The following is a 25,024-nucleotide window of genomic DNA, read 5'->3' as shown; positions in this document are numbered from 1 at the left end:
GGGGGCTGGGGCTGGGCCAGAGGCATTGCTGTGCTAGGAGCAAGGGTGGCTCCTGGGGGAGGCTGAGCACCTTCCTGAAAATTTCGGTGGGGGTTGAAGCCCCGCCGCCCCCACGAAGATTACGCCTATGGCCTCTATGCACTGTTGTTGGCCCTCCAGAGGAATTGTTTGGCCACTGTGTGAGACAGGATGCTGGACTATTCCTCTGATCCAACTGGGCTCTTCTTTTGTTCTTATATAAAGGGGGGGGGGTTGTGGCTGACAGTGCATGGCCGAATGCCTTACCTACGCTTACACTCTGCAGCTGCTGGAAACAAAGCATACCACAAAAAATCAAGTAGGAGAAGGGCAACTGCTGTCCTCAGCTCCCCATCTTTCTCAGATGGCTCTTTCTGGCTAGACGGCAGAACTTTTGACCCCCAAGCTCAGATTTCCCCATAACTGTCTCCTCTCTGTTGCAGGGTTTGCATATCACGCGGAGCTCAAAAATACTCCAGAAATTTTCAAGGACACGGTGTCATTGCCACGACAACATCAACCGGAGCGGAGCTGGATAAGTCACGGTGTGTCACAGGATAATCAGCACCGTGGGAGATGAGCGCAAAGGCACCCCCGATTCCTTAGCGGCGTGGAAAGAATCGAAATGGGACAGAGTCGCAGGTTTGCCACAGTGTGGGTAGGGCAGGGTGTTGGGATTCTTAATTCAGGGCCGATGGTTGTATTGCAAACACAAGAGCCACACTTAGTAAAAGAAAAATATCCTTACTATAAAAACAAAATAAAACGTGGGTATGGTACTTTGGATAAAAGAAATAAAATAAAAGGTTACATACTTGCAGTTACTCTCAGTAATATATGCTAACAGCGACATCTTTCTATCTGTCTTGGCTTCTAGAAGAGAACTACCTCTTTTGGTTCACACAAAGGGCCATAAACTTGTGAATGCATTAATGCTAGATCAAAGCATTTCTACAAACAAGATGTTAGTTGACCAATACAAAGGTTACAGGTCACTTCATTAGGGTAAACAACTCCCACAAACTTTCCCGCCATTTAATACATTATGTAACGTAACATCCTGTTTGCTAACAAACAACATTTAACTCTGTAATGGCTGAAGTGTAAGCAACTTGCAATTCCAACAGGGAGGTACCAGGTGCCCTCTGAGGGTGGAGGATTCTATGTCTCTGCATGCAGAGATGGAAAGGCAGTCTCTCAGCCCCACCCACCTCACAGGGTGTCTGTTGTGGGGAGGGGAAGGGGAAGGAGTTTGTAAGCCGCTCTGAGACTCCAAGTGAAGGGCGGGGTATAAATCCAATCTCTTCTCTTCTTCTCTTCTTGTATACAGCTTCTGAGAAAGACTCACCTAAAGCTTAAAATGCTGCACCATGAAATTGCAGTCACACAGCTGCTCCAAGACAAGCAGCGCTGCCCCATATCCATTCGTTCCAGGTTAACACAATTACATTTTAATTAGGAGAGCTGCAATTCTGCACTGTTTTTTAAAAATACCTTTTTTCTTTGTTGTTGGTGCTGTTGAGGGAAGAGGATGTCACGGGCTCTCTCTCTCTCTCTCTTATATATACACACACACACACGCATACACACACGGGACTCAGACAGCATTACGGTTTGTAAGAGAGTTCTTGTAAAAGGGGGCAGGCTGCCCCGTTTTTGACTTACCTGAGCCACAACAGCACCTGTACTGGATGGGAAAGTAGGACATCTGGTCTGTCTGTCAAGTAGGGATGCTGGTAAATTTCATGACCCCCCAGTGTTTCAGCTGGCAAGTCCCTGTTTGCCCTTTTTGGGCCCCCCCCCCCATTTGTGTGAATCTTAACCTAAAAGTCTTTATTTTGGTGACCCAGCTTGTTTCCCCGTATCAATTTTCCCCATTCAATGTACAGAGTTTTAATGTACTTTTCAGTACACAAAGGGTGTGTAACAACAATCCCATTTTTGCAAGAACGCACAGGGGAAGGGAAATCCCATCTCTTTCTTACACACACACACAAAACGGCCTTATACTATGTCAGACCCCTTGGTCCATCAAGGTCAACATAATCCACTGAGACTGGCAGTGACTCTCTGGGGTGCTGGGAAGAAGCATTTCACATCACCTGCCACCCGATCCTTTTAACTTGAGATGCCAGGGATTGAACCTGGAGCCTTCTGCATGCCAAGCAGATGTTTTGCCACTGTGCTGTGGCCCCTTCCCTACTGATACCCATTTCCTCCCATTCTTATTCCCCCCCCACACACACAAACCCCGTTTTCAACTCCCTCCTCTACCCGCAAAATCACCCCATTTCCTCCCCCTCCCCCCAAACCACCTAGCTGGATGACTTTTCTTACTTCTTGGTAGTGGTGGTGGTGGTTTTAACTTTCTCCCTGTGGCATCTTGAGTTGCTAGGCAATCCATAATGTTTTATTGATTTCTGAGGGTGACATCTGTGCAGTCACAAACATCAGTTATAACTTATGGGCGTTTTAGAGCCACCCCCTCCTATGTTTTTTTTAGTTCTTTTCTGGCAACCTGGGGACTCCCTCGGTTTTACAGAAACATCTCCCATATATGGCCCAGTGTGCATACTTTTTATCCACGCACTGTGGGCCCAATCAGACATGAGATCTATGATGCAACATAGTAGAAATGGCATTTAAAAACAGCAGAAAATCGAGATCAGTGAAGAAAATGAGCTGAACAAATGATTTGCAGTGACAACATGTGAAAACAAAAAGAAGTTTTAAAGGGCATGTTTCCTACATCCCTACAGTGAAGGCTGTTCCTGCAGCCACCATCTCTGCCTATATAGCCAACAATGACCATATCCAGCTCATAGCCTTCCAGTCCACATATCCTTTTGTATGTGGATGGTAACTTGCAATTGGGAAATCCATCTGTCCTTAAACCGATGTGGTTGTTCAGTTTGCTGACATTCCACCTACAGATCTCTTGGTGTTCTTGGAGCCACTGACATCAGTGGTTCTTAAACTGGCATTGACGTACACAGCACGAACACATGCACATCATGCAGAGAAAGCCTTGATATGTACCATTCACCATCCATTATGTGGAACTGACCCCCATAATGGTGACTAATCCTCTCACTCAAATATCATCTGCACAACTTACAGCCAGTCTCCAAGGTCTCAGCAGAGGTACTTCCTGATGCTACTGTCTGAGACTCTGCCAAAGAAGCATGCTGCAGAACACAGGAGTTTTCAAATGAGCCACAAACAGTGCCGTCTTAAACAGAGCTACACCCTTCTAAGTACAATGAGATCAATCAGCTTAAAAACGTGTAACCCTGTTTAGGATTGTTTTGTAATTTACAACCCCCCCTTACTTTTATTTTGTCTCTTAAAAATACTGCTCATGCTCTGACCTGGATAGCTCAGGCAAGCCTGATCTCATCAGATCTCAGAAACTACGCAGGGTCGACTGTGGTTAGTACTTGGATGGGAGACCTCCTTAGAATACCAGAAGTCGGGAGGCGGGGGCAGGCTTTATTCAGCCACCTCTCTGAATATCCTCCAGGCCCCCAGTAGGGGTCAGTCAACAGAGGTCACCATGACTTCCAGGTGCACACACACGAAAAATACCAAAAAAACACAAAAAAATACTGCTTCCACTTCACTACACTAGAAATGTGTTTCTGGAATGCTACGATGCGAGATAGTAGGTGCTGTTAAAGTTCAGGAAAAAAGGGACTCTGGCTACCATGCAAAAGAATTCCCATCATGCTATCAAACAAATTTTCCCATACATGCCACCTGAACTAGGAAGTTTCCACAGCAGTCATAATTGCAACAGTAAGCGTTATGTATTCTTGCAGCATCTGGTTTCTTACAACAATTTTTAACTCTTTGTGATGAACTAGCTGCATTAATTCAATGCTGTAATGCTTTCATGCTGAACCAGCTGCTATAACCTCATGAAATCTCAGAAAAATCAAATGTGAAGCAAATTAAAAAGAAGAAAGTGCTTATGTAAGTTTAAATGACATACCCCATGAAAATGGAAAAGATGCTCAGAACAATTGCTTGTGCAGCTTCAAGATTAGCAAATTTATGAAGCAATGCAATTGCTAGTGAAATATAATCAATAATAATTTTGCTAATGTGGTCTCAGACTATAAAAATGTATGAAACACAGCAAGTGCTTTACATATATAAATACACATACACACAAGAATACATACCAGAATACCACTTTGTATTAAGAAGTGTAATGCATCACAGGGTTTGTAGTCTTAATTTCATAAACATAATGAAATTTTAAGACTACAAGCCCCATGATGCACTGCACTTTTTACCCCAACCATATGTTCACAAATACATACCTAGGGTTTTGAACTAAAGCAGAAAAATGGTATAGTACTGAAAGAATGGATAACAGAAGAATATGAAATTTGAACTAGCAATATGAGGGAATCATTCACCAGAAGGCAAAACACACACACGCACACACACACAACTGGACACATAATTCTTCAGATGTTTTTACACATTAGTATAAATTCCAGAATGTCAGAGTGAAGCGTATTGTACAATAAATACCCCATTATAATAAAGCAACTCCATCCAACATGAACCTTAACTGGGTATGGTCAGGTTTCGAAAACCTGTTCTCAGCTGCTGCATTTGTTTCTGATTACAGAGAAATCAAGAGAACTAAGAAACCTGAGAAGTTCTAAACTGTTTTCCCGCCATTTTTCATAACAGCAAAGATTAATTGAAATTTACCTTTATATCCATATCAGGGGTAACAAATTCCTTCAGGCATTCAATGGGGTCCATCAGGAAAGGGCAGTGATTGGTGAAGACCTACAGAAGTCACAACATAAGACATACATCAGAAAGCAATGGCGTGATCTTTTTGCTTTAATGCTATATAACCTGCCCATTCCATGGTCTCCATTTTATTACATTTATATACTTCCTTTCTGCCACGGAACTCACACACAGATTCTCAAGAAGTCTCCTGCTAGAGATGCCAGCCTCCAGGTGGGACCTGGGGATCCCCTGGAATTATAGCTCATCTTCAGACTAGAGAGGTCAGTTCCCCTGAAGAAAATGGAGGCTTTGGAGGGATGGACTCTAAGGCATTGTACCCCACTTAGGTCCCTGTCCTCCCAAGGCTCTGTGGCCAAATCTCCAGGTGTTTCCCAACCTGGATCTGGCCACTCTAACCCCATCCCCATCTGATGGCCTGGGGGGGCCTGTAAACCCTATCTCCTGTCCAGGAAGTGTCAGTAAAAGGTAAAGGTAAAGGTTCCCTTGCTCGAAAGCCAGTCGAATCCAACTCTAGGGTTGCGGTGCTCATCTCCGTTTCAAAGCCGAAGAGCCAGCACTGTCCAAAGACGTTTCCGTGGTCATGTGGCCGGCATGACTAAACACCAAGCCGCACGGAACGCTGTTACCTTCCCACCAAAGTGGTACCTATTTATCTACTTGCAATGTCTTGCTTTCGAACTGCTAGGTTGGCAGGAGCTGGAACTAGAGACGGGAGCTCACTCCGTCTTGCGGCACCCGGGTCTTGAACTGCTGAACTACTGACCTTCCACAGCCTGCAGTTCAGTGTCAACCTCTCTGTTAATCTGCACCTATCACCTGCAATCCAGCACCACAAAGCTGCAGAATGGAGTGCATCTGATCTCTGTGGAAGTGTGACTCTGCAGGCATGCACAAAATGTGCAACCACTCACATCTTGAAGGCCCTCCTGGGCCAAAGACCGGAACCAGAGAATCTCCCCAATGATGGTCATCCTCTTCAACACATTTTCTACAGCTGAAGAGAAGAAAGGGTTGGTGTGTTTTAATCTTTTAAGCACCACTAAATTGGTTCAACAGAATTTGAAGTCATTTGGAAGGGGGGGGTAGAACCCGAATGGGTGTAAACAAACTTTTGAGAAACATCAACTTATGATATTTAATGTGGTTGTACTTTGATTTCGTTTGTGCTATTTATTGTTCAGCTTTCTCGCTGAGACTCAAGGACGGATTGCACTGGGCAAGTCAAATACTATCAACCAGTGTTCCCTCTAAGCTGAGTTAGTGTGAGCTAGCTCACAGTTTTTTAACCTCCGGCTCACACATTTTTGTCTTAGCTCAGGAAGGATGGCTCCAGGGCAAATTAATTTATGCAGCAGCCAAACTGCTCGCTCACAGCTTTAATGCCAGTAGGTCACAAAGTAGAATTTTTGCTCACAAGACTCCACAGCTTAGAGGGAGCATTTGATGGGACATTCCTTAAAGTGCAATAAGGTTTGGATTGCGGAAATCTGAAAACAAGCAGGAATCTGAAATAGAGCTGAAACAAAGCATAAGCATTTAAACATGACCTGTTCAGCGATGCAGAAATTACCTAGTAGGAGCATACTCAACAGCAACAGACAGGTAACAGGAGTACAATCTACAGTTCCCATCGCTTTACCAACGCATCTTTGTGAGCCGTTTCATTCTGTGGGGAGACTTTTATGGCACGGCCTGTTCCAGCAGTTTAATGAACGTATGCCAACCTGCAGTCCTTTCTTGTGTATCTGCAACAGCTTAACAACTATATGTTGCCGAAAGCTTTCACGACCAGAGTTCATTAGTTGTTGTAGATTTTCCGGGCTGTACGGCCACGGTCTTGGCATTGTAGGACCTGACGTTTCGCCAGCAGCTGTGACTGGCATCCTCAGTGGTGCCAAGACCACGGCCATACAGCCCGGAAAATCTACAACAGCTTAACAATTCTTTGTTGTTCTCCAGCAACAACAGTTTTCCTTTCTCCAGTTGTTGCTTCAGATGTGTAAAACCACTCGCCCCAAATTAATCACCGCCAATGGCTGCTTGGTGGTATCCGCAGCAGAGAACTCCACACTAGAGATGTAAAAAAAAAATTCCCGTTTTTTTTTTGGGGGGGGGAACGGAAATTTTCGGAAAAATTGAAAAATGCTACATTAGCATTTCTTTTGTCTTTTCTAGATTGAAAGTCATTCTGTTACTTTAGGAACATAAAATATGACTATGGACATTTTTACTTGGCATGAAATTATCACAACTAGCATATTAAAAACATAGTGTATCCAAATAATTATTTCAAACAGAATACCCACCCACATGCAAAAACAAAACTGAAACGTTTTTATTTTCCTCTGACAATCGCACCTCCTAAAGGAAGAAATGCATCTTGTTCTTGCATTGGAGGGTTCAGTTTTAACCTAGGACTTGCTTGTCCTCAGTGCACAGAAATTAGATCAATCTGATACCATATATATATATATTAGAAATGATTTGGAAAATATTTGAACACCTTGTCTTAAAATATTTTATTCATCATGTTAAAATAAAACATTCCATAATCAATTTTTTTTTCTTTTTTCAATTTTTCCAATCTTTCGGAAAAAAACAAAAAGGCTTCAGGAAAAAAACGGGCCTTCACATCTCTACTCCACACAACGGTGCTCTATAGGATAACTGTACTTACCTGTGAGACGGGGCAGGAGCATTGCCATCTGCTCCGCCTGGTAGAAGTTAGAGCGGATCTGGACGAGGACATCCATATTCTCAGTCACCAGTTTCTAGAAGAGGGAAATGTAACTATAATACATAGAAACTGTGAGAATTTAGCATATAGATGGGGTCCCGACAGGACGGTCAACACCAGCGACGATTTGTCAACCTACAGCAAGTTTTAAGGATCTTACCAGACACGTCATGGGAGCTCCATGTTCAGAGCTCCCAGTGATCATCTGAAGTTAATTCTTCAAACATGCTGGGTCCTGATTTGGGTTAGGACGACAGTATGCAAGCAAGAAACTGCAAGTAGATAAATAGGTACCACTTCAGTGGGAAGGTAACAGCGTTCCGTGCGCCTTGGTGTCTAGTCATGCTGGCCGCATGACCACGGAAACGTCTTCGGACAGCGCTGGCTCTTCGGCTTTGAAACGGAGATGAGCACCACAACCATAGAGTCGGATTCGACTGGCTTTCGAGCAAGGGAACCTTTACCTTTTTTATGCAGGGATTGGGGGTTTAAGCCACCATCACTCCATGTCGTTTTCCTGACCTAAAACAGCTGTAAGGAGCCCCCTGTTTGGCCCTAAACTGAATGAAAATTAAGTTTAAAAAACCCCATCCTTGGTCAGTATTTGAGTGAGAGACCACCAAGTAAGTCCAGAGTTACTGCACAGAGGCAGGCAATGGCAAACCACCGCTGAATTTCTCACTTGCCTTGAAAACCCCACCAGGGGTTGTCATAAATTAGCTGGGATTTGACGCCCCCCTCCAAAAAAAAGTTAGAGGTTTACTACCCCTGCATAAGGAGGTTCCCATGAGACACAATAGCTAGTAGTAGCTGCTGATAGCTCTGTCCTCTATGAATCTGTTGAATCCCATTTTTAAGGCTGTCTCTGCTCATGGCCATCGCTACATCGACTGGCAGCGGTCTCCACAATTTAATTACTCATTGAGTAAAGAAGGATTTCCATGTGTCCGTCCCCAATCTATTTGCCCATCGACCTCATTAGACTCAGGAAGGACCAAAAGGTCCACAATTTTTATTCTCACCCATGCCCTGTTCTGCTCGCGTTCATTTATTTATGTTATTTATAGTTCACCTTTTTCACAGGGGCTCAAAGTGGATTACACATAGTGAGCCAGTACAAACACAAAAAATGGGACATTCAACAACCAGTGCACTGGGATTTTAGAAGTCCGGAACCACCAGAAAGAACCGAAGCACTCACGTGACACCTTAAGTCGTACACAAATTACATAAATAGGATCCTACTTAGGGCTATTTTTGGGCAGGAACGCACAGGAACGGAGTTCTGGCTGGCTCCCAAGTTGGCCACACCCAGCAGGAACTCATTAGCATAATAGGCCACACCCAACAGCAAAAACTCATTAGGATTGGCTACATTAGGGGTGTGTGGCCTAACATGCAAAGGAGTTCCTGCTACAAAAAAGCCCTGTGTTTTGACAACAAAGTAAACAGAATAAGAAGCAAAAGGTGGGTGTGGCTGGCTGGATAACCACACTTCTGGTAACATGGGGGTGCGGCCTAATGTGCTAATGAGCTGTGCTATCAGGGGTATGGCCTAATATGCTAATGAGTTTTTGCTGTTGGGTGTGGCCTATTATGCTAATGAGTTCCTGCTGGGCTTTTTCTACAAAAAGACCCCTGCAGTACTTACCATAAGCTATGCACAGCAGTGTAGACCACGGCCCTTAATCATTTATCCAGACAAGTTGCTAAAACCACTTTGTGCAGCGCAACCCTATTACCTGTGCAGAAAAGTCCTCCTGAATAGTTCAGTTTTGCCTAGTTTGTGGAAATCCAGGAGCGTGGGAGCCACTTGCCTGGAATGATCCACCAGAAAGCAACTCTTTTTACCTTCAGCTCCACCATTTGTGAGGTAATATGCCACATGAGGTTATCGCTGAGGAACTTCATCCCATAGGGCCCGAGGAGTTCAGCTAAGGCTCGCATCTCTGCACGGGGGACAAGAAGCCATCAGTTAGCCCTCTTTATGGTACTGTAAGATCCCGCTGTGTTGGGAGCTGCTGAGTGAACAATGCCTCAATCAATCGTTTTTCCTAGCAGAGGTCAAGTGCTGGCTCTTCCCTTTGATTACGGAAGCAGAAATCTTGGATCACTGAGTGAACAGAAAGGCATAAACCATCCTTTGATCTGGGCCGCATTTCTCTGCCTCCAGCAGAAGTACTTGGGCTCTCTGCTCTGACTGACTGAAAACAAACCCTCAGAGTTCTGACTGACCCAGACCCATACATAATTTCTTTTCCTTTTAAAGCAGGGGTCCCCAAACGTTTTGAGCCTGCAGATACTTTGGAATTCTGACACAGGATGGTGAGCACAGCCACAAAATGGCTGCCACAGAATGGCGACCGCAGGAGGTGGAGCCAGCCACAAAATGGCTGCCGCAGCTTTCCTTCAGTCATACAGCAAAGATCTTTGTGCTTATGGCGGCAGCTGCTGCCATAACAACGCTTTTGAAACTCTGCATAGCCAATCAAATCTCCAATGGCCCATCAGAAGACCTTCTGGGCAAAAGCCCACATGACGCTGCCCACTTTCTCAAAACACTTGGCAGGCAGCAGGAAAGGAACTCAGAATTCATTTCAGCCCGCTTGGATTCCACACCCTTCCATGGGACAGCAAAGCCCAAGAGCCTCTTGGGGGAATAGATCTACTCAGGGCTATTTTTGGGCAGGAACGCACAGGAACAGAGTTCCGGCTGGCTCCTGAGTTGGCCACGCCCAGCAGGAACTCGTTAGCATAATAGGCCACACCCAAGAGCAGAAACTCATTAGGATTGGCTACATTAGGGGTGTGTGGCCTAACATGCAAAGGAGTTCCTGCTACAAAAAAAGCTCTGGGTTTTGACAACAAACAAGGTAAACAGAATAAGAAGCAAAAGGTGCGTGTGGCTGGATGACCACACTTCTGGTAACACGGGGGTGTGGCCTAATATGCTAATGCAATGTGCTGTCAGGGTGTGGCCTAATATGCTAATGAGTTCCTGCTCTTGGGTGTGGCCTATTATGCTAATGAGTTCCTGCTGGGCTTTTTCTACAAAAAAGCCCTGTATCTACTCATTGGCTTGATGACTTGGTGCGATGACTGGGGGAAAACCAGCACCTACCGGAGACGTCAGAATACTCTTCAGCACTGAAGGTCGGCTCTCCCTCTTTGGGCAAATTGACAAAAGCACACATGCCAGGTGAAAAGACAATGGTGCCCATGCTTGCCTGGCGTAGAAGTGACTCCAAATACCTGGGGAGACAGAATAGGATCAAATATATGCTGCCCTGAACATTTCCAGCCTACTCTTGTCCACATTTTTAAAAATTTATCTAGATCATGTGTACCCCCACCTGTCTCTCCAATGGGGACCCAAAGGGACTTACACCATTCTCCACCCCTCCATTTTATCCTCGCAACAACCCTGTGAGGTAGGTTAGGTTGAGAGAGTGTGACCGGCCCAAGGCCCCAGCAGCTTCCGTGGCATGAGAGGGAATTCAAACCGAGGTCCCCCAGATGCTAGCCCTGTACTCTTAACTACTGCACCACACTGGCTCCCCATCACAGGACTGCATTATAGTGGGTGCAGAATCCTGCCATTCAAGGACTTCCGCTTGCTTTTTTCCTTCGTTCAGAACCACAGAGTTGAAAGGGGCCATACAGGCCATCTAGTCCAAACCCCCCACTCAATACAGGATCAGCCTAGAGCAGGGGTGGCCAAACTGTGGCTCAGGAGCCACATGTGGCTCTTTCACACATATTGTGTGGCTCCCAGCAGGGCAGTCGGGGAAGTCATTGGACAAATAAATATCATTATCAACATCTGCTTTTACCGCTTTTGTTATTATTTTTGGCAGTCTCGTTTAATGTTAATAAAAAGCATATTTGCATATTTCCCAGTAAAAGGTATAATATTTGTTCATGTCTTGTGGCTCTCAAACATCTGATGTTTATTTTATTTATTTATAAATAAAGTATCATTTAATGTTAATAAAAAACAAATTTGCATATTTCCCAGTAAAAGGTATAATATTTGTTCATGTCTTGTGGCTCTCAAACATCTGATGTTTATTTTATTTATTTATATATTTTTCACATTTGTATCCTGCCCTCCCCAGTGGGCTCAGGGTGGCTAACAGGGGCAAGGTCATTAGCCATGCCATAAGTAAAACATATAAAAACATAGTAAAAACATCCAAACACTAAAACCACAGTACTCAATCCATTACTAATATCCTAAGTCCAAGATGGTATCACCACAGTTCCAGATGGTACTCCCACGGTGTACATGTCCAATGGCGACGGCTTATCGGATCTTCTACAGTTTCCAGGTTCTTCCTTGGGCCTCGTCGATGCATCCTCTAAGATACCTTGACGGTGGTGGTATAATGGTGGTATTCTATGTGGCTCTTGCATTAAGCAAGTTTGGCTACCCTTGGCCTAGATCAGTGGTGGCAAACCTATGGCACGCGTGCCAGAGGCGGCACTCAGAGGCCTCTCAGTGGGCACGCGTGCCATCGCCCCAGCCGGTCCCAGACCGTCTTTAAAGTGTGGAATTCTCTGCCAAATAATTTTAAGTAAATGAAAGCATTTGGGATTGCTTTCCTTACTTTGTTTGGATCATTTTATGTTAATTTATGAGTTGTTTTTTCTAAACTAAAACCTCAATATTCAGGTTAAATTGCCATGTTGGCACTTTGGGTTGCAGCCTGGGCACTCGGTCTCTAAAAGGCTTACCATCACTGGCCTAGAGCATCCCTGATGAGTGTTCGTCCAGCCGCTGCTTCAAGACTGCCAGTGAGGGGGAGCTCACCACCTCCCTAGGCAGCCGATTCCACTGCTGAACTACTCTTGCTGTAGAAAAGTTTCTCCTCATATCCAGCCGGTACCTTCCCGCCCTTAATTTAAACCCATTCTTCCTGTCTTCCCCTTCTTTAGAAGACACAGCACAACTGCTTCCGAATTTCAGGAGCACGACTAATGCTCCCTCTAAGCTGTGGAGTCTTGTGGGCAAAAATTCTGCTTGGTGAGCTCCTGGCATTAAAGTTGTGAGCGTGTGATTTGGCTACTGCATAAGTTAGTTGGCTCCGGAGCCATCCTTCCTGAGCTAAGACAAAAACGTGTGAGCCGGAGGCTAAAAAACTGTGAGCTAGCTCACACTAACTCAGCTTAGAGGGAACACTGAGCACGGCCCCAGAATCCCACGCTACTTCTAAGACAGGTCATAGAAAAATCAGAAGGGACTGGGGCAAGGGAGGGAAGAGGAGGTGACAACAAGACAAAAGACTTCCCAGAAGAACTTGGGCCCAGAAGGATGCTGTGAACGGCTACTGACTTGCAGACCTGCATTTCTCTCTGATGACTTACGTGTACAATGGTTTTGTGTTTTTAAAGAGATGTTTATGCCACAAAACTCTAGCCTCTGCTTCCTATGATTCCAGTTGTAGGCCTGCGAGATTTGAGTCCAATAGAATCTTAAAGACAAACAAGATTTCCAGGGGATGAGCTCTCTAGAGTCAAAGCTCCCTTCGTCAGATCTAACAGAGTTTTGACTCTCAAAGATTTATACCCTGGGAATATTGCTGGTCCTTAAGTTACTCTCTCTCTCTTTCTGTGGGTGTGTGCGCAGATGAGTGTGTGAAGTGCCCTCAAAGTCACTTCCGAATAATGGTGGCCCTGTGAATGAATGAACTCCCAAACATCCAGTCATTAACAGCCTTGCTCAGGTTTTGCAAACAGGTTGAAGTTACTACTGGACTCAGATCTTGTTCTTCTGCCAACCAACATGGCTACTCACCTGTAACTAAGGTCTGTAATTGCTCCTTGCCTGGGGGAAAACACTCTGCACTTACTTGGAGGAAGTCTCTAATGCCGTAAATATTGCAGGGCTGAACTTTAGTGTTTAGCAGAGATTGTGGGAACGGAACCTGAGGGCCATGTACGTCCTACCCATTGTCACTGGAAACTGTCCCTATAAACCAGGGGTCCCCAACGTTTTTGAGCCTGTGGGCACCTTTGGAAGTCTGACTCAGCATGGTGGGCACAGTCACATAATGGCTGCTGGAGGAGGTGAAGCCAGCCACAAAATGGCTGCTGCAGCTTACCTTCAGTCACACCACGAAGATCTCTATGCTGTGGTGGCAGCGGCTGCCCAATGCAATATTTTTTTAAAAAATCTGCACAGCCAATCAAATCTCCAGTGGCCAATCAGAAGCCTTGCTGGGCAAAAGCCCCGCCAACTTTCTACAGACACTCGATGGACATCAGGAAAGGTGCTGGTGGGCGCCCTGGCTCCCACGGGCACCATGTTGGGAACCCCTGCTACAAATCCTCCCATTTCCCCCTCGACTATCAACTGTGACCTGCCACGTACCAATTCGTATAGAGCGTGGTGAGGGTCTGTTCGCCGGCAGCATCCAGGGGCTGGGTCTGCTGCAGAAGCACGTTGCGGAGCAGGCGCCCGGTGTCCAGCCCCACACGATGCATCAGGGAGACCAGGAATGTTGCATATGCCTGTACACCTGCCAACACTTCGGAGGGGCGTGCTAACTCTGTGGAGCCTGGGCTCGCCTGCGCCAGACGCACCAGGGCCCTGGAGGAGAAAGGAACCAGATGTTGGAGGGACTCCGACCAAAAAAAGTATACATCCAAACCCGCAGCTCCTATCAATTTCCCAATTCAGCATATGTACCTACTGGCATATCCCCATTCCACCACCCCCAAAGAAAAACCCAGTTCCCCAACAGTGTTTCGCTGCATCACTTAACAGTAATTTCCCAGTAAGCCCTGATGGACTGTTGATGGTTCAGAGCTGGGGATGTAGGTCACACCAACCTACAGGTTAAGGGCAGAGATCAGTAACCTGCCTGAGTTATCTATTTATTATTTATTTATTTGCATCATGTATGCCCTACCTTTCTTCCCAAAGCATCTTACATTGTTCTTCTCACCTTTGTTTTATCCTCACAACAACCTTGGGAGGTAGGTTAGAGCCAGTTCGCTGTGGTGGTTAAGAGTGCATACTTTAATCTGGGAGAACCGGGTTTGATTCCCCGCTCCTCCACGTGCAGCTGCTGGTGCGACCTTGGGTCAATCACAAGTCTCTCAGAGCTGTTCTCTCAAGGGCAGTCCTCGAAAGAGCTCCCTCAGCCCCACCTACCTCACAGGGTGCCTGTTGTGGGGAGGGGAGGGGAGGGTAAAGGAGACTGTAAGCCGCTCTGAGACTCCTTTGGGTAGTGAAGGGTGGGGTATAAATGCAATCTCCTCTCCTCCTCCTCTTCTTAGGCTGAGAGAGAGAGAAAGTGACTGGCCCAAGGTCGCCCAGTAAGCTTCCACTGCAGAGTGGGGATTTGAACCTGGGTCTCCCAGATCATAGTCAGTCTATCTCAGGGGTCCCCAACATGGTGCCCAAAGACAGTGTTCCCGGTGTCCACCGAGTTTTTTTACAAAGTGGGTGGGGCCAGGTGGGGTTCCTGCCCAGTATAGCTTCCGATTGATCCCTAGAGATCTGATTGGCTGCGCACATTAAAAAGCATAGTTTTGGTGGCAGCACTTGGTTCTATTCTCTCTCTCACTCTTCTTTCCAAGTGTATAACTCCTCTTGTCTCCTGCACTTTGACTTTCTCTGTGTGTTCATGTGGCTCAACCTCTGATGGCAGCCATGTTGTGTTTGCACCAGTGTTCCCTCTAAGCTGAGTTAATGTGAGCTAGCTCACAGTTTTCTAGCCTCCAGCTCACACATTTTTGTCTTAGCTCAGGAAGGATGGCTCCAGAGCAAACTGACTTATGCAGTAGCCAAATCGCTCACTCACAACTTTATTGCCAGTAGCTCACAAAGTAGAATTTTTGCTCACAAGACTCCACAGCTTAGAGGGAGCATTGGTTTGCACCAGTGTCAGGATTCCAGAAGTGCCAACAGGCTCAGAAACATCGGGGACCTCTGATCTATCTAACCACTACACCACCCTGGCTCCACCACTGACCATGTGGATTCAGGGGAGGGAAGGGGAAGGGGGGGGGACCCAATTCTGCAGTCCGCAAAGGAGAAAAAAGTCTGAGTTTTGCAGCTGGCTGAAGGTCTGCATACTGCCGCTTTCCAGGAACTAACTCAGCTTTATAAAATGAGCCCCGGCTGAATTTCTGCTCTCCCTTGTTCATTCACCTTGTATATTTGTAAGCATTGTGAAAACATCATAAAGCTCTAGTACGGGGGTCCCCAACCTTTTTGCGCCTGTGGGCACTGACAGAATTTAGAGACGAAGTGGAGAGCGCCACCCCAAATTGGCTGCCAGAGGAGTCAGAGCCAAATACTGCAGCAGCTGCTGCAGGACATGGAGCCAAATGTAATACTTCCTTCGCCACTTTGCAACCTTTTCATTTGAATGAAGGGAGCCAATAAGAACCGGCCTTCTAATGGCTCCGCCCAGTTTTTGAAACACTTGGTGGGTGCTGTGAAATCCTAGCAGGCTCCATGGTGCCTCTGGGCACCACGTTGGGGAACCCGGCTCTAGTGCTCTTTTTTCACTAGGAATCTGACCCCACAAAAAAGCCGCCCCTGGAACTTCCTGTCTTTTGGGAAAGTGTGAAGGCCAGAATATGGAAGATGGCTACCGAAAGGAGCAGAGTTTGGCCGAAAAGATTGAGGCCATATCAGCTAACAAGGCAAACTGCGGCCATCGGAGAAAACTGCTGATTCTGTGGACTTAGGCAGATTATGAGAGGGAGGGCAGGAAGGGCTGCATCAGTGCTTAGTTCTCGTGGCCCTTTCTTACATGCCCAGGGAAATGCTGATCGCCACTTTGGGGTCAGGAAGCAATTTTCTCCAGGCTAAACATTCCCGTTTAGCAGAAAACCATACTAAATGTGACTTTCCCATTTGACAGAAAACCCTAATAGATGTGACTTTTTTCATGGAGTTGCCCTTGACCAGGGCTGCCAGCCTCCAGTTGGAGCCTGGAGATATCCAGCTTTTACAACTGATCTCCAGATGACAGAGATCAGCTCCCCTGGAGACAATGGCTGCTTTGGAGGGTGGACTCCATGGCATTGTGCCATGCTGAGGCCCCTCCCCTCACCAGACCCCGCCCTCGCCAGGCTCCACCCCCAAAATCTCCAGGTATTTCCCAACCTGGAGCTGTCGACTCTACCCCGACCCAACTCTTATTCTTCTCACTCTCTCAGCCGCTGGAAACTAATTTCCCAAGTACCGCACGCAGCCCCCCAACAGGGCAAATAACATAGTCAGGTCAAGTTTGGCCCCTAGGCAGATGCCCTCCTTTGGATTCTGAAATACGATCTCATGACCCTGCTTTTGTGCCGGTCCCTTCCAACATCTTTGGTATTTTCCTAAACAGACACAGGATAGCAGAAATATAAAGATGAAAGGAGCCCAGCAAGCCACCGAATACAACTGCCTGCCCTGGAAATTAATCTCTCCTGACATTTAGGCGTCCGAGAATTGAGCTGATGAGAATAAAAGCCGAAGCACTTCAGGCTGGTGAAGTGCTTTGCAATTTAGCCTGCCCTTAAAGCAGGGCTCAGATCCTCTTCGAGACGATTTAATGCATAAAAAAATCGATTTGCACAGATCTTGCAACTTTCAGCTCTTGGATCCTTGACCTTTCCAAACCTGTTGCTACATGAGAACAGAGGCCTTTACAAACGTGGCAAAATAAGAGAGAAATAGCTCAGATCTGAGGTTTTTGAATACCCGGAAAAGATGTCATCGATGGGACAGAAGCATTTGGGCAGCCGTTACAAGGATCAGGAGAAAACAGGACGGGTGGTAATGCCAGCAGGTGGTAACTGCCTGCCCTTTAACACATTAAGTAAGACTCACGACGCAATGCTCCCCCTAAGCTGTGGTGTCCTGTGAGCAAATATTCTACTTTGTGAGCTATTGGCATTAAAGTTCTGAGCGAGCAATTTGGCTACTGCATTAATTACTTTGCTCTGGAGCCCTCCTTCCTGAGCTGAGACAAAAATTTATTTATTTATTTATTTATTTGATTTTTATCCCGCCCTCCCACCGAAGCGGCTCAGGGCGGCGTACAGCAACATACAATAAAACAACTCATCTAAAACAATCAATACAACATTAAAAACATACTTTACACCAGAGGCTAAAAAACTGTGAGCTAGCTCACACCAACTCAGCTTAGCGGGAACACTGCTCACGAGTACCTAAACTAACAAAGGTGGGAGTGAACTGTTGGCTGCTGCTATGTTCCATCCTCTCTCTCCTATACACAGTTCTTCTTGCCCACCCCAGATAACTAACCCAGATATTACATCAATTACACTAGTTACTGATCCACCCCTGAAACCAATTCAAGGTTGCTAGTTTTGATCTTTAAAGCCCTACATGGCTTGGGACCAGGGTACCTGAAGGACCTTCTCTTTTTTTTAATTGTAATTGTTATTTATTAAGTTTGAAAAGCAAGGCTACGTAACTGTAAGTAGTGTATGCATGTAAACAAAAGAGTTTGAGAAATGTAAACAGGGCAATGATAAAACAGTTAACTGCATAGTAATGCTCTGTAAGTAAAGGTAAAGGTTTCCTTGCTTGAAAGCCAGTCAAATCTGACTCTAGGGTTGCGGTGCTCATCTCTGTTTCAAAGCCAAAGAGCCAGCGCTGTCCGAAGACGTTTCCGTGGTCATGTGGCCGGCATGACTAAACACCAAGGCGCGCGGAACGCTGTTACCTTCCCACCGAAGTGGTACCTATTTATCTACTTGCAATTTCTTGCTTTCGAACTGCTAGGATGGCAGGAGCTGGAACTAGAGACGGGAGCTCACTCCATCATGCGGCACACTCAGGTCTCGAACTGCTGAACTACCGACCTTCCAGAGCCTGCAGTTCAGCGTCTTAACCACTTGAGCCACCGCAGCTCTGTAGTAGCTTTCAATAGGTATTATAGTACAGAAAGCAAGATTAACAAGTACTATCAAAAATCCTTATAAACTTCTAGATCAATATGAATTAAATCATTTATATGCGTTTGGTGTCTGATGCTTAAAAATGAAAAGAGAGATGCATACTGTATAGCGGATGGTCTTTTGATTATCCAAGAAGATCAAGCGAAAGATATCAGTGCAAGGCCAAATGGTTCGGATTTCATAACCACTGCTGCAAGCGTGCCCGGTCAGGGGATATGAATTCATTTTGTGATAAGAAATCAAGTATCGGAGACCACTTGCTGTCAAAGTTAGAATTAACAGGTTTTAGTTGAGACAGATTCAATTTGTTAGTAATGTTGTCCATGAGGTATTGATCCCATAACATTCTAAACCATAATTTCAGATTTGGACGATTAGCTTCAGGCCAATAGGATGCAATGGCAATTTTTGTTGCAAAGAGCATGGCATCAGTGGTTGATTTAGAGTGATGTAAGTTTATAGTCTTGGGCCAATAGTGTAGGAATAGGGTTTCAGGTTTGAATGGGACTGAAAAACCAGTTATGGTGTTGATGTGGTGTAGGACCAATCCCCAGAACGTTTTGATTTTGTCACATTGCCACCAGCAGTGGGCGAACGTACCCAACTGCTGGCAGCCTTTCCAACAAAAAGGAGATTTGTTAGGGCACATATGTGATATCATTTGTGGGGTGAGGTAGCATCAAGTCATGATTTTGAGTGTTTGGAGTTCCATTGAGGCAATGGGGGACTTAATAGCCAATGAATTCCAGAGTGTAGATCAGATCTCATCATTTAGTTGAGTCTCAGTCCTTTTGCCAGGACAACTGGAAAGCCAGAGGTTTGGAAGATGTATCTTTAAGTAGTAATTGATATATGGCTGAGACCAAGCCATGACCATGAGGTTCAAACAACTTTAAGATGAATGCTAAATCAGTGTGCGGTTTTGTAAGGAGCTATCTTATGTTGGGTACATACGTGCTGTATTTGCAAGTAGAGAAACCATGGTATCGGTTGGCCTAGAGTTAGTTCCAGCTCATTTTTTTAAAAAAACCTTGTTGTAAGGCTATATCACAAAAGCATGACAATCCATGTACCTGTTGAGGCGCATCTCCAGCTGGCTGCTGAGGTATTCCGCTGGGGTCACTGTGTGCTCGAAGACGAGGAAACTGGGCACGTAGTTCAGGGTCCAGCAAAGCTCCGTCAGCATCAGGTGCAGTTTATCCAGACTGGGGAAAGAAAAGGTTGTTGGTCAGGAAGCCGCTGACAGCAATTGCTGAGTGTGACGAGGTAACGGGCAGCATTGCAGGCAGAGCAGACCAAGGAAAAGCCTGTTAAATCCAGAGGAGCACTGGGATTCTCTGTTAGGGTTGCCAGCTCTGGATTAGGAAATACCTGGAGATTTTGGGGGTGGAGACTGAAGAGGGCAGGGTTTGGGGAGGGACCTCAGTGGGGTATAATGCCATAGAGTCCACCTTCCAAATAGGGTTGCCAGCTCTGGATTAGGAAATACCTGGAGATTTGGGGGGGTGGAGGTGGAGGAAATGAAGTTTGGGGAGGGGAGGGACCTCAGTGGGGTATAATGCCATACAATCCCACCCTCCAAAGCAGCCATTTTCTCCAAGGGAACCGATCTTGGTTGTCTGGAGACAACTGTTGACCACCCTACTTCCAAAACAGCCATCCATGGGAATTGATCTCTGTAACCTGAAAACCAGTTGTTATTCCGGCACAACTCCAGCCACCACCTGGAGACTGGCAACCCTATGGCATTAATACCCTCTGTTCATGTAGCACTACAATCGTCGTTAAATGTGTTCTGCTTTTTTCATTGTTGTCTCTACTCTGTCTGCAAAGACATTGGGAGAAAAAATCCTTGAAACGTAAGAAAAAAGATAGTATTGCATTATTATTACAAAGGATGTTATGTTGTTATATTAGGGTTGAGAGAACCAGCATAGTGTAGTGCAGGTGTCTGTAAGGTGATGCATCTCCAGCTGGCACCCACCAACACCTTTCCAGGCACTAACTGTTTTTAGAAAGTGGGTGGGGCTTGTTGGAGCCCTTGCCAATCGGTGCTTCTTATTGGCCACTGGAGATCTGATTGACTGCAGATTAAAATAATGTTTAAGCGGCAGCTGCCACTACAGTGTTGGTTTTATTCTCTCTCACTCCTCTTTCCCAGTATTGCCGAAGTCCCCTTTATTGTAACAAAGTTCTGTCTGCTTCTGGAATCTCACTGGTTGTGTTCCATCATTGGGCGTTGGCACCCCAGGCCTCATTTGGCTAACACCAGTGTACATTTTAAATGACCCCTCTCTTCCCTGCGCTTGGGCCTTCTTTGTGTGGTTGACTTCGCCTCCTGTGGCGGCCATTGTGTGGCTGCATCTGTACCAAAATTCCAAAGGTGCCCATAGGCTCAAAAAGGTTGGGAACCCCTGGGTGTATTGCTTAGGGAGACTTCATTTATTTTACTTCACTTCTAGCCCACCTTTCCTGCTTAAAATCAAGATGGGTTACAAAATACAGAAGGCAATTCAATGATAGCACAAGGTATCGAAAAAGCAACCAAACAGATCTGTCTAAGGCATGGCATACCATAATGCACAAACTGGTCTACAAAGGTAGATGACCATGCAGTGAAAGCAACAGAAAACAACTCAGTCACACGACATAAGAATCTGGGGGACCCACGTTTGAATCTTCGTTCTGCCACAGCAGTTTGCTGGGTGACCTTGGGCCAGTCACACACTCAGCCTAATCTACCTCATAGAGTTGTTGTGAGGAAATGAGGAAGGGGAGATAGTTGTAAGCCACTTTGAGTTCTCATGGGGGAGGAAAAGCAGGCTATGAGGACATCAAATCATAAATCATCTGAGCCAAGATATACTCCGGCGGCCTTACTTGGTGACCAGGCTGCGATCCTTTCGGTGGCTCTCTGCACCTGGCTTGTCCCTCTCCACCTCTCCCTTCTTGGATGCTGCTTTGCGGGCTCGCTTGTTCCGGGCCTTGCTGATGGTGGCGGCACAATGCTTGGGCAAGAGCTGGTGGAGATTAACGATGAAAGGGTTTGTGACGGGCCAGTGCGACAGGCTGTGTTCCAAAGGACAACGGCAGCGGGGGAGAAGCATTCCAGGGTACCTACTTCATCTGCAAGAGCGCAGGCAGTGGACTGGCGAAACCAACCGCCACCACTGCCCATATCTTCTGGGGCATCTAATATACCAAAGTAGGGCGAGAACATTTTGCTTGTGTGTGTGTGTATGCAAAGTGCCATTGAGTCACAGCCGACTTGTGGCGACCCCAGCAAGAGGCTTCCGAGGCAAGGGAGAAGCAGAGGTCATTGGCCATGGCCTTCCTCTGCAGAGCCTTCCTTGGAGGTCTCCCTCCCGAGAACCGACCCTGTCTAGCTTCCAAGATCTAATGAGATAGGGCTATCCCATGCAACCTGAGCTTCGCTTTTTCCTGTATTTGTGTGTAAAGTGCCGTCAAGGTCAGCTCACTTACGCCAACCCCAGCAAGGGGCTTCCAAGGCAAGTGAGAAGCAGAGGTGGTTTCTCCCACTGCCTTCCTCTGCAGAGTCCTCCCCGGTGGTGTCTCTTCTTCCAAGTACCGACCCTGCCTAGCTTCCGAGAACTTACAAGGTCAGACTATACCATGGTGCCTCCCCACCCACGGAAAACTGGGTAATAAAGAATTATGCCGAGGCACAGCATCTTTCCATGCATACATATGGACAGGCTGAGTAGGTACGTATTTTTTTGTTTCAGGAGACAAAATACCCTCTTAGATGGCATAGCTGTAGTGTGGGAGCCATTTTGCTGAGGATTTGTCTCACAACGCTGGCTGAAAAGCCGACCAATCAGGGGTCATTTCCTGCAGGATTGCACAGGAGCGGAGCTCCGGCAGTAAAGAGCCCAGGGGGCGGGCACATGCAACAAGCCCTGCCTCCTGCTCCCAGCAGCCCTCAGTCAGAGCAAGAAGCAGCCAGGTAAGTTGCAGAGCCCAGCCCCCCGGTCCAAAACAGTCCAGTGGCACCTTTAGGACCAAGTTTTATTCAGATACAAGCTCTCCCTCCTCTGTGTTTTCCCCCCCCCCCAATAGCTAGCAATCCAAAACAGTCCAGTGGAGCCTGAGCGGTGGGCGTTGCCTTCTGACACACTTCCGGTCATGTCAGGGGTGTGGCATATGCAAATAAGTTATGCTAATGCGTTATGCTAATGAGCTCCTGCACCTCTTTTTCTACGAAATGACCCCTGTGACCAACACATGGGTGTGTTCAGTCACACAGGACCTCAGCACTCGATTGTCACTCCCAGACCCTGAATAGCCAGGACTCTCACAGCTGGCATTGTCCAGACTGCAGTAGACCTTCAAGTATTACGGTAGGATTTTTTAAGGATTTCCCACCCACCCCCGTCAAGTCACAGCTGACTTATGGCAGCCCCATAGGGTTTCCCAGGTCAGGGGAGTCCAGAGATGTTTGTCATTGCCTGCCTCTGCATCACGACTCTGGTATTCCTTGGAGGTCTCCCACCCAAGTACTGACCATGAGCAACAACTTTAAGGTGGCACCCACTCCCTTTGGCTCAAAATCCCCAAATGCCCAGACAGTCAACATCTGCCACCACCCAAAGGGGACTATACTCTCTGGTATCCCTCTTGCACTTCAGTGGTGGCAAACCAATGTTCTTGAGCTTATCGGCCAGTGCAGGAAAAGGGGCTGGCAGAATGATCCATTCTCCCTGTTCCCACCCTTACTTCATGTAGCACTACAATCGTCGTTAAATGTCTTCTGCTTTTTTCATTGTTGTCCCTACTCTGTCTTACTCTGTCTGCAAAGACATTGGGGAAAAAATCGTTGAAACGTAAGAAAAAAGATAGTATTGCATTATTATTACAAAGGATGTTATGTTGTCATACTAGGGTTGAGAGAACCTGCATGGTGTAGTGCAGGTGTCTGTAACGTGGTGCATCTCCAGTTGGCACCCACCAACACCTTTCCAGGCACTAACTGTTTTTAGAAAGTGGGTGGGGCTTGTTGGAGCCCTTGCGTTGGAGCAGTGGTTCTTATTGGCCACTGGAGATCTGATTGACTGCAGATTAAAATAATGTTTAAGCGGCAGCTGCCACTACAGTGTTGGTTTTATTCTCTCTCACTCCTCTTTCCCAGTATTGCCGAAGTCCCCTTTATTGTAACAAAGTTCTGTCTGCTTCTGGGATCTCACTGGCTGTGTTCATCATTGGGCGTTGGCACGCCAGGCAACACGCCTCATTTGGCTAACACCAGTGTACATTTTAAATGACCCCTCTCTTCCCTGCGCTTGGGCTTTCTTTGTGTGGTTGACTTTGCCTCCTGTGGCGGCCATTTTGTGGCTGCATCTGTACCAAAATTCCAAAGGTGCCCATAAGGCTCAAAAAGGTTGGGAACCCCTGGTGTATTGCTTAGAGAGACTTCATTTATTTTACTTCACTTCTAGCCCACCTTTCCTGCTTAAAATCAAGATGGGTTACAAAATGCAGAAGGCAATTCAATGATAGCACAAGGTATCAAAAAAGCAACCAAACAGATCTGTCTAAGGCATGGCGTGCCATAACGCAGAAACTGGTCTAGAAAGGTAGATGACCGTGCAGTGAAAGCAATAGAAAAGAACTCAGTCACACAACATAAGAATCTGGGGGACCCACGTTTGAATCTTCATTCTGCCACAGCAGTTTGCTGGGTGACCTTGGGCCAGTCACACACTCAGCCTAATCTACCTCATAGAGTTGTTGTGAGGAAATGAGGAAGGGGAGATAGTTGTAAGCCACTTTGAGTTCTCATGGGGGAGGAAAAGCAGGCTATGAGGACATCAAATCATAAATCATCTGAGCCAAGATATACTCCGGCGGCCTTACTTGGTGACCAGGCTGCGATCCTTTCGGTGGCTCTCTGCACCTGGCTTGTCCCTCTCCACCTCTCCCTTCTTGGATGCTGCTTTGCGGGCTCGCTTGTTCCGGGCCTTGCTGATGGTGGCGGCACAATGCTTGGGCAAGAGCTGGTGGAGATCAACGATGAAAGGGTTTGTGACAGGCCAGTGCAACAGGCTGTGTTCCAAAGGACAACGGCAGCGGGGAAGAAGCATTCCAGGGGACCTACTTCACCTGCAAAAGCGCAAGCAGTGGGCTGGCGAAACCAACCACCACCACTGCCCATATCTTCTGGGGCATCTAATATACCAAAGTAGGGCGAGAACATTTTGCTTGTGTGTGTGTGTATGCAAAGTGCCATTGAGTCACAGCCGACTTGTGGCGACCCCAGCAAGAGGCTTCCGAGGCAAGGGAGAAGCAGAGGTCATTGGCCATGGCCTTCCTCTGCAGAGCCTTCCTTGGAGGTCTCCCTCCCGAGAACCGACCCTGTCTAGCTTCCAAGATCTAATGAGATAGGGCTATCCCATGCAACCTGAGCTTCGCTTTTTCCTGTATTTGTGTGTAAAATGCCGTCAAGGTCAGCTCACTTACGCCAACCCCAGCAAGGGGCTTCCAAGGCAAGTGAGAAGCAGAGGTGGTTTCTCCCACTGCCTTCTTCTGCAG

The 25,024-nt window shown here is 46.6% G+C and overlaps 1 protein-coding gene across 1 annotated transcript in view; it reads right to left on the bottom strand.

Annotated features, from left to right (window-relative positions):
* The window catches only part of NCKAP1L (NCK associated protein 1 like), a 129,765-nt gene that overhangs the window by 47,135 nt on the left and 57,606 nt on the right, over window positions 1-25,024 (bottom strand). Inside the window, exons 19-26 of the mRNA XM_015421475.1 lie at window positions 24,350-24,489; window positions 19,549-19,680; window positions 13,911-14,129; window positions 10,659-10,789; window positions 9,389-9,486; window positions 7,478-7,571; window positions 5,712-5,794; window positions 4,750-4,830 (exon numbers count right to left, since the gene is read on the bottom strand). Coding sequence (XP_015276961.1) covers window positions 4,750-4,830; window positions 5,712-5,794; window positions 7,478-7,571; window positions 9,389-9,486; window positions 10,659-10,789; window positions 13,911-14,129; window positions 19,549-19,680; window positions 24,350-24,489 — 978 coding nt within the window. The remainder of the gene's footprint in view (window positions 1-4,749; window positions 4,831-5,711; window positions 5,795-7,477; window positions 7,572-9,388; window positions 9,487-10,658; window positions 10,790-13,910; window positions 14,130-19,548; window positions 19,681-24,349; window positions 24,490-25,024) is intronic.

The sequence above is a fragment of the Gekko japonicus genome, unplaced genomic scaffold (genome assembly GCF_001447785.1).
Source record: "Gekko japonicus isolate JY-2015 unplaced genomic scaffold, Gekko_japonicus_V1.1 scaffold963, whole genome shotgun sequence".
Lineage (NCBI taxonomy): Eukaryota > Metazoa > Chordata > Lepidosauria > Squamata > Gekkonidae > Gekko > Gekko japonicus.
The sequence above is the reverse complement of the archived record's forward strand: the minus strand, read 5'-3'. Positions and strand labels throughout refer to the sequence as shown.